The sequence below is a fragment of the Phascolarctos cinereus genome, unplaced genomic scaffold (genome assembly GCF_003287225.1).
Source record: "Phascolarctos cinereus isolate Bilbo 61053 unplaced genomic scaffold, phaCin_HiC Scaffold_4;HRSCAF=312, whole genome shotgun sequence".
Classification (NCBI taxonomy): Eukaryota; Metazoa; Chordata; class Mammalia; order Diprotodontia; family Phascolarctidae; genus Phascolarctos; species Phascolarctos cinereus.
In genome coordinates this window covers 723,618,890-723,631,945 of record NW_027555847.1, presented here as the reverse complement: position 1 = coordinate 723,631,945, position 13,056 = coordinate 723,618,890, and the positions used below count along the sequence as shown (strand labels likewise).

General features: G+C 50.8%; 1 protein-coding gene across 1 annotated transcript in view; it reads right to left on the bottom strand.

The window, feature by feature from the left end:
- The window catches only part of ZDHHC8 (zDHHC palmitoyltransferase 8), a 76,450-nt gene extending 74,879 nt beyond the window's left edge, over positions 1-1,571 (bottom strand). Inside the window, 1 exon segment of the mRNA XM_078154472.1 lies at positions 1,116-1,571. Within this exon segment, the coding sequence (XP_078010598.1) occupies positions 1,116-1,222 (107 nt within the window). The 5' untranslated portion in view covers positions 1,223-1,571.
- Positions 1,572-13,056: the final 11,485 nt, after the last annotated feature.

Genomic DNA, 13,056 nt, shown 5'->3' with positions numbered 1-13,056 from the left:
GCCAGCCTCCCCAAGTCCTTCCTTCCCATAGCTGAAACCGGCAGCAGCCGAACCCCCCATGGGCACAACCCCCCTCCCCCAGACCAAGGCCAGCACAGACCGGCAGACAGACCCACAAGCCGCAGCCTCCCGCAGACAGACACAGCCCCCTCCCAGCAGCAGCCACCGGCAGAGTCCACCCACTATGCCCCGGGCTGGCAGGAGTGGGCAGCACCTCACCCCAGGACTCCCACCCAGTGCAGGGGCACTGCTCCTGGAGATGAGGGGTGGGACACCGGGGAGGGGGAAACCCGGGGTGACTCAGGGTTAGAGGGGATGGGTGGGCTGGACTAGTCAAGGGGAATGAGGGGTGGAGAGACCGAGCTGGGTGGTCAGCCCAAGTAAGGCGGAAAGGGCACCCGAAGGTGTGTATGGAGAAAGGGGTGATGTGCAAGAGGTCAGCGGGGGGGCCACAGAAGGAGGAAGCTCAGGGGGGAGGGGAGCGTGTGCACACTGAGAAGGCAGGATGAAGGGGGGGAGGGGGCATCTAGAGAACAAGGGGTCAAGGCAAGGCAGAGGATGGAGGCTCTCAGCCCGGCCCTGTCCGGCTCTGTTCTCGGGTAGCCGCGCGCCTAGGGCCAGCTGGGGTACTCCCCAGGGCCCCGCTCTCCCAGCCCAGCCGAGCTACATCCCGCGGTCCTCCCGGTATCCCTTTCCCTCCTTTCTTTGGGAGGGAGCAGAGCACAGCCCCGTCCCCGTCCGCAGCCCACACCAGAGACAGACCCGGGCCGGACCAGGGATGGGGGAAACCCCGAGAGGGGCCGACTGGTGGAGGCTGGCTGCCAGGCGGCTGCAGGGATGCAGGCGGGCGGGAAGGAGACCCCGGCCTCCAGCTCCCCAGGTCCCCGGCCCCCTAGTCGGAGTGCCCTGGCCCCCCCACCTCCCGGATCCCTGGGCCCCCGGATCGGGGTCTCCCCCTGCCTCCGGCCCCCTGGCTGCGGTCCCTGGCCCCAGCTCCCAGCTCCCCAGCCCCCTGGCCGGGGTGCCCCCCGCCTCCGGCCTCCTAGTCCAGGTCCCCCAGCCTCCGGCCCCCCCGGCCCGCGCCCCCCAGCCTCCAGCTCCCCGGGCGTACTCACGTGAAGACGAAGAAGAGCGTGGAGGCGCCCACCAGGAGGGCGGCGGCCGTGGAGACCGGGATGTACTTGGTGGGCTTAAACCTCTTTCCGGTGCCGAGGCCGGGCATCCTGTGGCTTCCACATCCCTCCGGGCCCCGGCGGGCGCGGGCGGCGGCAGGGGCGGCCACGCAGGGCCGGGCGCCGAGGGCCGGGGGCCGCGGCCCCGCTCCGGCCGCCCGCTCGGCCTGAGACGCGGCCTCGGACCCGGAGTCGGAGCCGGTGGGGTTGGCAGCGGCCCCGGCGGCGGCGGCGGCGGCGGCGGCGGCGGCGGCGGCGACTGGACGTGGGCCGGCCAGGGCAGAGCAGGAGCGGCCGGGACGGGACGGAACGGAACGGGACGGGATGCAAGAGAGCGGAGTGGCCGCGGAACCTGCTCGGGGAGCCGGAGCGGGAGCGGGAGGGGACGGCTGGGGGGAGGCGGGAGGGGTGGGGGGCGGGCTGGGGGAGGGACTGGGACCAGCTGACCCGCGGCGGCGGCGGCGCAGGAAATCCCACCCACGGGGGGGGCCGGGGGGGCGGGCCGGCCCAGGCTGATGTCAGCGCCCCTTAAGGTAGCACCGAGGCTCCAGCGCTCGGCGGCAGCGGCTGCCGCTGCCAGTCGGCTCCCTCCGCACGTGCCCTGGCGCCGGACACTGGGCGCCCTGGCACTTACCTCCGAGCCCACCTCCTCCCAGGCTGGGCACTCGAGTGGTAAGAATGACAGCTCAGTCAGTGGGGAACTGGGTTCCAATTCTGCCTCTGACACCTGGCTGGAAGAGCCTCTTTGAGCCTCAGTTTCTTCCTCTGTAAAAGGACGAGGATCACCTCCCAGGATTGTGGGAGACCCCAAGGAGAACGTGTCTATAAAAGCCCCTTGCCGACCTTAAAGCCTAGGGCTTGATTTCTGTGGCTGCACTGGTCCTCTTCCTCCGCCCCCAACCCCACAAAGTCCATCCCCAGACCCTCGGAGTGGAGCTTTGGCCCCAAAGGCGGTGGATTCGGATCCTCCTTTCCCTAGGTACTAGCTATTGGGCCTTGGACTAATACCTTCACTTCCCCGAGCCTCAGTTTCCTTTTCTGTAAAATGAAGCGGTTGGACTAGATGTCCTGTGAGGCAAGGAGCACAGTCATCAGTGAGGGTGGATCTGGAGACCAAAGAATCCAGGTTTGAGTTCTGTCTCTGCCATTGATTCTTTGTGTGACTTTGGACATGTTCTTTCCCTTCCCTGGACCTCCATTTCCTCCTCTAAAGTAAGATCTGTTTCCTCTACCTTGCAAATCTGTGATTCTGTAGAGTGTGTGTGTGTGTGTGTGTGTGTGTGTGTGTGTATCTGTGTGTGTGTGTCCTAGGCACAGACACAGGCACATGTATGATTTCAAACACGCAGGGACCGATCCCTTCCAGCTTGGACATTGTGCATCATGGAGAGAGTGGCAAGGGCCTCCCTGGGGACCTGAGATGATGACACTGCCTCCCTTGTTAAGTTTAACCCCTTGGTAACAAGGTTAGCACAGGTAAGGGCTTTGTTCTGGAATTCAGGTGTGAGTTCACCTTACCCAGGGTGCCCCTGGGCCCTTTAACCCCATAATTGAGAATGACTGATTAATTACTCCCCAGTCAGACACTGTCATGCCCCTTAAACCAGACCTTTACAAGAACGCAAAAATGACAAAAGACGGAAGTAATCGATTATGGAGAGACTTCAGGAAGACAGGTGTATTAACTGCCTGTGGGGAGATGAATTGGTTCCAGCTTTCTGGAAAACAACTTGGCACTATATGAGAAAAGTTATTAAACTGTTATACCCTTTGACCCAATGATGCCACTTCTGGCCATAGACCCCAAGGAGGTCAAACACACAAAGTAGGGCCCCATATTTACCAATACCAAAACCCCTTCCTCTCACTCTCTGGTTATGGTGTTGGGTCTCCAGAGGATGGCTGACTATTATTCCCCCAGGCTTCTATCGTCTGATAACTCTGAAGGCTGCAGGGTTTCTGATATCATCACTCATGATCCCTCAACTGATATGCTCCCTGATGTGGATTAGCGGGTAGACAGAGTTTAGCTTTTACAGAAAGGTATCTGCTGAAAAGGTATAGCAAAAGCCCGGAGTTAACAAAGCAGCCTCCCCTCCAAAGCAGATGTATTCTCTCCTCTACCTACACCCAGGCCTTGGGGAGAGGGGTCCAACTTGAAGCCAAGAGGTAGTGAGGAATATGTGGGGTCAAGGCATCCTTCACCACTCCTACCTGGAGGAATCCTTTTCTTCCTACACAAAGTCCCCCCAAAATTGACACTAGGGTGAGGTATCAGTGATGGGCCACATCCTTTGAAGACATGGGTCTCATCGGATGGATCAGTGTAAATCTGGGCTGAGTCAAGCAGGCCTTTCGGCAGCTACACCTCACCTTACTTGACTACAGTGGCTCCTGGCTCCTGTTACTGACTCAGTTGCTGACAAGACCTCATATGGCTCTTCTGAGCTTTCGAAGCCCACAAGGCACTAAACTGGTCAGTTCCTTCTCTGAATACTCACGCTGACCTGGCTGGTGTTCTGTGTTCCCAAAAAGCTTGGCTCTTGGATGCAGAATCTCTTTTTTAGAGAAGAAAAGTTTATTATACACAAAGCTCTGAGGGAAGGCACTTCATCTTCTTTTTCATTTGTACATTTCTTTATCTCCCTTCTCTTGTCTAACTTCTCAACTGTAGTATGTTGCAGCCTGCCTGCACCCACCACATAACTCTGCTGCCTTTGGGGAATCCTGAACTTCATCTAAGAGCCAGCGGGAAACAAACACAAAAGAGACAAAAGACACAGAGATGGCATTCATGTACACATATACACACGGTGCTCAGGTTGGGGAACACAGCTTACCAGAGCCCTTCACCAAGCCAGGAGTTCACAGCAACCTTCCTCACTTTTGAAGTGCCAAGAAACAGAGAGGAAACCCCTTTTGTATGCGTGCACCCTTCTGGGCCGTTTTCTCTTTGGGTGTCAGTCCTTCTGGTTCATCAACCAACCGCAAGACTGTTCGTCATCATACACTACTACCTCTGAGTCACTATGGCCCAAACCCACTTGCAGTTGGCCCATGTGTTTTGTCAGCATCAGACATAGAATATTGTGTGTTGTCTCTATAATCTACCAGGAAGGGTAAATTTGCACATGCTCCAAGGACTGGGATCTCATTGGCCATCATACCGCAATATTCATAGCAGGACTTTTGTGGAACTAAAAAATAGGCAGCTAAGATGGGGGGGGTGGGTGTACCCATCAGTTGGATAATGTCTGAACGTGTCATGGTACATGTATTTATATATGCCATGGAATGAATGTAATTGATGATCATTGTACCGGAAGAATGAGGAATGTGAGGAATTCAGAAAAACTGGAGAAGTGTTTTAATAGATAAAGAGTAAACTAGGTGCTATGGTTTGTGGGTGGTCACATATACATAATAAAGGCAGGAATGTGAAACAAAGAATTAAGGCAAAGATTCCCCATTTAGGATGGTTTGTTCCTTTTGACTCACCCCACCCCCATCCATTTTTATAGGAGTCCAAAAGGAGTCTTGAAGTTGAAAACACCTAGGAGACCCAGACCCAGAGAGCCCCTAGGGGTTTGTTGAAAAGGAAGCACCTCCTATGTTTCTGGAAGGCTGCAGTTTGATAATTGGATGTTGCAAAGACTTTCCAATTCTAAGTCAGATAGAGTCTTGCAACAGAGACCTTGCCTTAGATATGCAGGAGGTTGAGCTTCAAAAATAAACTCAGTGACTTCAGGTCTTGGTGATGTCCAGTGTTCCAAAAACAAGTTGGATTGCTGGGGCCAGATGATCTCCTTTTAGAGAGGAAACTCCTATCCCACTCAAGGTTATAGAGAAAGCTGGTCATTTTCTTTTTCATTCATACATTTCTTTGACGATGTCCTTTATGCCCTTTCTCCTGTTTAATTCTTCATCTGCAAAGTGGTGCAGTCTGTTTGTGTTCACCATGTGCCTCTCTGTTGCCCTCTGGCTGATACTCAACCTCAGGCCTTTGGAAGCTAGAATGTTCCATGACTCAAATATATAGAATCAATACAAGAAAAATATTGGCAGCATGAAGACATGCCCTTGAGTAAGGGAGAAACTTGGAGTCATTTAAAGACCCAGCAGGTATGGCGGCATGAAGTACAAGGTTGTGGAACGTCTCTGCATACAGCTCCTGGCTGCAGCTGTAACCTTCAGCTGAGGTGAGACCTCTTCCCCTTAAAAAAAACAGTGGACTCTGTTATCTCGCTTTCAGTTTAGAGCCCAAAGGCTCTAAAAATAAAAAAGCTCCAGTTCTTTTGGTGAAGCAGGACCCCACACTCTCTCACTTGTTAGACAAGGAGAAAACACTTAGTTACCTTTTCTCCCTCCCATAATGGTTTTTTTTTTCCCCAAATGGCCAACCCATATGCTCATTAGACCCCCAGAACACTGGGTAGACCCCCACAGGGAAGGCAGGCCTGGATGAACTGCAGCTTGTATCACTGGAGGGAATTATCACAGTTTGAAAAGCCTTTGATGCTTACTACCTGCACAACCTTGAGAAAGTCACTTAATTTCCTTGGACCTCAGTTTTCTCATCTGTAAAAGGAAGGGATTGGACAAGATGGCCTCTGTGGTCCCTTTTTATTCTAGATCTATGATTCTATGAACAATTGTGTTCAAAAAATAAGCTGTGAGCTTCTTGAAGGCAGCTATTATTTCATTTTCTATCTTTTTATCTCCAGGGCTTAGCATCATGCCTGGCAGTACAGTAGTATTGTTGAGCTTTAGAGTTTTAAGGGTTCTGGGACCTCAAAACCACAACACTTGGGCCCTGTCCAAATGAATTCAACCCAACCCTTCTTTCAGCCAAAGACAAGGTTTATTAAAGATCCGCCATATTGGCCAGACTCTCAAGGAGTCTGAACATTAGTGAGCTATGGGCTAGATTATAAGAATCTGAGCACTTAGTAGAGACAAGATGGACCTTATATACAGAAAGACTGTGGGAAGGATCTAGGAGTAGCCAGCAGGCTGGGGTGACTAGAGGAAGGGTCTCAAGAATCTTTATGGGAGTGACTGGAAGGTAGAATGGGATTTAGATAGGATCAAGGGTGGGAAGTGGAGGGAGGACCTTTGAGAGGTAGACAGTGGAGGGCTGGGCTAGGTTAAGGGTAACAGAAAATTGGGAGATTGGGCATAGGCCATAATGAAAGGCCAGTTGATGGTGTTATAGCCTCAGGCAAAAGCTAGAGATTCCTTGATCAAGTGGGAGAATTCAAGGAGAATCCCATAGAGCAATGAGACTCATTCTTTTTGGGGTAAGGGCCCAAGGTCTGGGCTTGGGCCCATACCAGTATTGGCACTTAATAAATGCTGGCTTGATTAAGGCTGTGGAGTGGCTGGTGGAAAGAGGCCCCACACTGAGGAAACCAAGGACCTTTAGAAGTATTCTTTATCAGAATCCTAATAACAAATAAATGACAGTGACTTGCAGCCATGAAACAGATGAGGGGAAACGGGAGGGGAAGGGGATACTGGCCTCTGGCTCAAACCTTGGTACAACACTGCCCCCCCCAAACTGTCTGTCCGTAGGCCTGTCTATACTCTGCTTGGCCACTCATTAGTACATACAAAGGGAAGTGTGGGCAAGTGGAAAGAGTTCTGGATTCAGCCACGTGCTAGCTGTGTATATGGTTGACCAGCTGGCTCCTTGGTAGGTCTGTGGCTTCCTCCCAATCCTTTCAGCTTTCATAGCTCCAGCAGATCCTGGGGCTCAGAATCAATGAACTCAGCCCAATCTTGAGACTTCACCATACCTTGGGAGTCCCAGAATCACAGAATGTCAGGGTGGGATGGGACCTCACAGGCAATAGAGCCCAGCCCAGGCCTGAGTAAGTCAAGTCATAAACAAACATTTATTAAGTGAATGCTGTGTGACTAGTATTATGCTAATCTCTGAGGATACAAAGAAAGGCACAGGAGAGCCCCAATTCTCTAGGACTCACAGTCTAACAAGGGAGACCACATCTGGCCAAACAAGCTAAATACAGAATACTGTGGAGCTAATTAAGAAAGGGAAGGTGTGAGCATTGAGGGCACCAGGAAAGGCTTCTTGTGGAAAGTGGTGGGTTTTTATCTGGGGCCTCAGGGAAGGTCAGGAGGCAGAGATGAGGAGGAAGAGCATTCCAGGTGTGGCGGACAGCCACTAAACATGCCCCGAGTCAAAAGATGGAGAATCTTGTGCAAGGAACAGCCCCACATTCAGTAAGACTGAGGCAACCCCAGCCCCCATGCATGCCTCATCGAGGAGCAGTGATTACGTGCCAGTGTTGGAGAGGCTATGGTGGATCTCAGCCATCCCTTGGTGCTGGGCCTATAAGAGAGGACAGACAGACAGACAGACCTGTGAAAGAAGCAGCTGGCTGATCAGACTGTGGCAGAGAAAGACAGAGAGCTGGAGCAGAGGTGAGCGAGGACCTTGGCCAACCCAAGCTGGGCATCTTGTCATCGGCCTTCCCTACCTTCTTCCTTTCTCTTGGAATGGTAATCTAATTGCTGCTATCTTTGCTAGCGGAAAGATGGGACAACTGACTGACATAGCTTCACTTATGATCTCCAGAATGCAAACTCTCCTCCCTGGCCACTGCTTCTTACACATGTGTCTTCTATTAGGATGTAAGCTTCTTGAGGGCAGCACCTACTCACTTTTGTAGTTGAATCCCCAATTCAAGCAATCAATCAGTCAATCAGCAAACATTTATTAAGTGCCTTCTATGTATGTACCGGGCACTATACTAAGTGCTTGGGATATAAAGAGAAGTAAAAGATAGTCCCTGCCCTCAAGGAGCTTACAATTGAATTTGGGAGACAACATGCAGAGAAATCTATACAAAGTGAGCTATATACACACAATAAACAGGAAACAATTCAAAGAGGAAAGGCACTGGAATGAAGGGTTGGGGAAGGCTTCCTGTAGAAGGTGGCATTTCATGGCATCATAGACCTAGAACCCCAGGGACCTGGGGTTTGCTCCTCCCCAGGGGGAAGTCCAAACTACCAATGTGGCACTATGAGTTTGGAGAACCATATGGACACCCCATCCCCTGCCCCCTGCCCTCAGCAGGGGAAGGTGAGAATTATATCAACCGAGTATGAACTTATTGTGACTTCTTTCTGTGGTTTGGGTACTTTGAGGAAGAGGGAAGGCTGACCTTATGTTTATATAGTTATACATTTCATAGTCATATTTATATATAAGTTATTATACGCAAATATATTTGTTTAGTGAGCTGGGAGCTTGTAGAATGAAGGCTCGTGCCTCAAATGGAAGACCTAGACATGTGCTATTCCTTTCAGCGAGCAGAAGAAACTTGGGTGTTCAGGCAAAACAAGCTAAAGAAAATAATTTTTGAGAAGACCCTGAGATTGCCCCTGATTCATGTAAGGCCAGAACTTGGGGGGGTAGGTCTATAAGCAGCACATGTAAAGCCCCACAAACATGTAAGTGCTATGGAAAGACCGGCTGTTTTTGTTACTCCCGTTGCTTGAGGGGCCCCTGCGTGCTCGCCATCACCAGCACAGGCGCAGGGGAGGAGCAGAGCCTGAGGGACAGATGCCCGACTCACTGGGTTCATTGGCATCTTCCCAGGAAAGTGGCTCCCACAAGGAACTCCCCTCCAGCTGCTCCAGAGGAGGCTCTGGCAGCATCTGGAAATAGTCTGCTGCATTCTCCTAGCAGGAGCACAGAGCTGTGAGGTCAGCACTAGGGCCGGGACTCAGCGGCACTACCCCAGTGCCTGATGGGCTCCAGAAAGACCCAGGAATTGCAAGGCCGAGTCCCTTCTGGGAGCAACATCCCAGGACCAAAGATGAATTTCCATCTCCTCCGACATCTTAGGAAAGACACTGATCATCTGGAGAGAGTCCAGAAGAAAATGCCTAAGATGATGTGAGTGCCTGAGGTCGTTAATAAAAGAAAATGCATTTATTAAGCCCATACTGTATGCCAGGCACAGTGCTAAGCACCGAGAATACAAATACAAAAAGCAAGACAGTTCCTGCCTTCAAAGAGCTTATATTCTAATAGGGAAAGAAATACATACACGGGAGTGATGGCCTGGGAGAGCTGTTTTGGTTTAGGAAGTCACTGGGACGGTGAATGGAACCAGAGGGCACTAGCACCTTCATGGCATACTACCGTACCCAAAGCGATGGGAGTGTTGATTTATTACTGAAGGGGACGTGCTTCTAGGAGCAGGCAGATGGCAAGATGGCCCGCATGGAAGGCTGGCAAGGATGCGAAGGTGAAGCAGTGACTGCAGACAGCCAGCAAATACATTGGGTTAAGTGGACTAGCTCACACCCACTGACTCAGTTACCATCTAAAAGGGCTGGCCCCAGGGGTGAACCAGGGATACCTCCAACAGTTTCACTTCAGAAATGGACAAATCAGTGCTTGCTTTATTGTGTTGTTAATTGTCTAGACTTAATAAAGTGACAGACCAAATATCAATAATGCAGATTAAACTTAAAAGTGTGTCCTGTGTGCATTGTTTTCTGGAGGTATGGTTGTTAAACATTTACTAGCACACTGCTGTCTGTAGCCCAGGACAGAAGTTCCCAAAAGGACTGGATTTAATTCTCCAGGGACTAGAGACTTGGACTTAACTACTTTATTTGTCTGGATGTGAGTACAGATTGCACTTGTTTGCAGAAGGTAGAAATGGTGACCAAATGAACCTAAGGTTGTTTGTCCTGAGCCTGTAAACAAGAAAAGTTAGAGATTTTGTAACTGTTAAACACTCCTAGAGGTGATGAGATAGCCCCTGTATTTCAGCACCACAAACAGGTCTTTGAATCGCTTTCCTATTTCTATAAGAGACACATTCCGTCTTGATTTATAATTCTGCATAGAGATATTGTGCCAGAGACAGCTGCTCGGATTGGTGTTGAAAATGTATAAAGCCACCCAATTATGTCTGATCCATAGAGCGCTGACTGCATGAGGTAGCCCTGGGAAATCTCCTTGAAAGCGAATGCTTTAATCAGTCTTGGATTCTAATAGATTCTACACACAGTGCAGAGGTTTCCCCACCTGCTCACCCCCACCTCTACCCCTTGGCACCTTCAAACTCTGACATCCCATGATTCTATGAGGGGATTGATGGAGCTTTGACCGACAAGGTTTACCATCAGTGAGGAGAGCTCCCAGTGCTCTGAGAATCATTGCACCACTGAATAGGCAGCCGGTGGTACCATGGGAGAAGCTGCATGTAACATCAGGGACTCGGGGTTGGATCTCAGCCCTACTCCCTTTTAACCTGGGTGACCTTTGAAAATAGCAGTAGACCTCATCATCTCCAAGTACTGTTGCTGTTGTCGGGCCATCACTTTAGCCTGCAAGTGCTTTCCCAGGGAGTGCCCCGGGCACCATGCCACAGTGGACCGCTCCTTGGATTTGGGGTTGAATTGGAGGACTTAGCTCTGGTGCCCAGGTGATCTTGAGCAACTCACAATTTCTTGGGAAATCAGTTTCTTCATTTGTAACAGAAAGGGCTTGGTCTAGATGGCTTCTAATGAATGTCCTTTATGGCCAGTAAATTTCTGCCTCTATAACTGCCCTCCACTTCCACACCCTGCTGTCGCTTACACACTGGATTGACCTTCAGAGCATTGCGCCCTTTATGGGGAAGTCATTTTCCGTGACTGTACATATTTCTAAGTGTACTTGGATTTTTTGTTTGTTTGCCTGCTTGATGGTTGGGGAAGAAGAGTCAGAATGGAAAATAAAAGTGAATAAAAAAAATACAAACCAAAAGTGTCAGAAGAAAATGTTGTTGTTCCTTCTAGAGGCAATGATAGGGAGCCCCTGGAGCTTCCAGAAGAGAGGAGCGCTGCAGAACTGTGTTGAATGAAAATATCCCTGCGATAATTCTGGAGCTTTTCAATTTGCTCAGGGATTTCTTCTCGGCAGCCGTGTGAGGAGGGGAGCATACTGATTATTGCTTTTGTTTTACAAGTGAAGAAACTGAGGCTGAAAATGAGTGGCTTGCTATGGTCACACAGCTAGTAAATGGTGGAGGTAGATTCTAGTTCCATTTCTCCTGACTGAGCCGGGGGCTTTTTCTACAACAAGGGACCTTGAAGACCATGCAGAACATAGCCCATGTTTCACAGAAGAGGAAACTGAGGTCAGAGTAGAACCAGATCTGCCTCTAATTTAATTAATTATTCATTAATATTCATTAATTATGTGTTAATCTCCTGACTTGCTTTGCCTAAGAGAAATCTTTTCAGTGATTTTCCAGCACCCTATCTGGGCCCCTCCCTCTTTCTACATTGCTCGGAATAATGGAAAAGCAATGACCTGGGTGGAAATCAGGGCACCTGGCTTCTAGTCTTGGCACTAACACTAATTAGTTGAGTGACCTTGGGCAAATCTCTTCTTCTCTCTGGGCCTCAGTTTCCTTCTCTGTAAAATGAATGAGTTGGATTAGATGGGCTCTCATAGCTCAGTGAGCCTGAGCCCCAGGTAGAGGCACAGAGAAGGCAAAATTGGGGAGCTGCCCTCCCTCTGGTGATGGGAAGCTTTGGGGACACTTCTGGCTCCACCAGCAGCAACCTCAATTTAGCTTGGAGCAAAGGACTGGGCTGACCCTGGCCCAGCCTGCCATTGGCTGCTGGGGCCATTTATAAGGCAGCTGTGCAGTTAGGGACTGGGCTGGAGGAAATCAGCCCTAGAGCCCACCAGCTAGGCAGGAAATCCCACCCCTCAGCACAGGCTGGCAAAGGGCTTAAGGTGGAACTGACTGAGGCCACAGCCTTCCCTCCCTGGGAGCCTTCCGTGCACAGGACCTGGGATAGGAGGGCAACCTAGAGGCCATCTCCATCAGCTCCCTTCTTTTACAGAGAATTGAACTGAGGCTCAGGAAGAAAGGGTCTGGATTGAGACCAATAGTGAGTTAATAGAGTCAGACCTTAGAACATAAACTGTCAAAGCTGGGAGGGAGTTTAAAATAGGAGAAGTCAGAGCTGGGGTCTTAGAACTGAGAATGTGAGAGCTGGGAGGGCCCTTAGAACAGGGGATGTCAGAACTGGGAGGGCCCTTAGAACAGGGGATGTCAGAACTGGGAAGAGCCTTAGAACAAAGGATGTCAGGGCTGGGAGGGCCCTTAGAACAGGGGATGTCAGAACTGGGAAGGGCCTTAGAACAAAGGATGTCAGGGCTGGGAGGGGTCTTAGAATAGAGAAGGGCTTTGGGGAGTCCTCAGAGATAACTCAGTGGAATTTGCTCATTTCACAGAGGAGGAAATTTAGGCTCATGGGAAAAGGGGCTTTCTCAAGGTCACCCAGGTGGTAAACAGCCTGGGCAGGACGCAAACTCAGACTTTCCTCTCTGCAGCCCCCCGAAACCTCTTCCACTCAACCACACAGGACCAGCCCTGACAAGGTTCCAATCTCAGGCAGTGAACTGGCTCCTGAAAACCCTTCTCGACATTCATGATCTCTCTTGGCCTTAATCTCAAGTGTGCTTTAAGTATGATTATCCCTGTTGACCAGAGAAGGAAACTGAGGGAGGAAGCAAAGGTCCCTCTGCTGGTGATCTGGCTCCCAGAGATCAGAGACTGCCCTGTTTCCTCTTGGAAGATGGCAAGTGCTCAATCTTTGGGTGTTAAATGCAACTGGATGGCCTCCAGATACTGTCTGCCTCCCCTGGCACTCCTGGTTCTGCCTCTAGGGCCAGCCAGAACAAAGCTAATCCCTCCCCCATGAGATGGCCTCGTGTGGACATTCCCAGGGAATCTTCTGATACAAATTGGACCAGATGCCCTGGAGTACAGAGTGGACAGACTGCTTGGAGACAAAGGAACCTAGGTTCAAATCCTGCCTTGGCTATTTATTA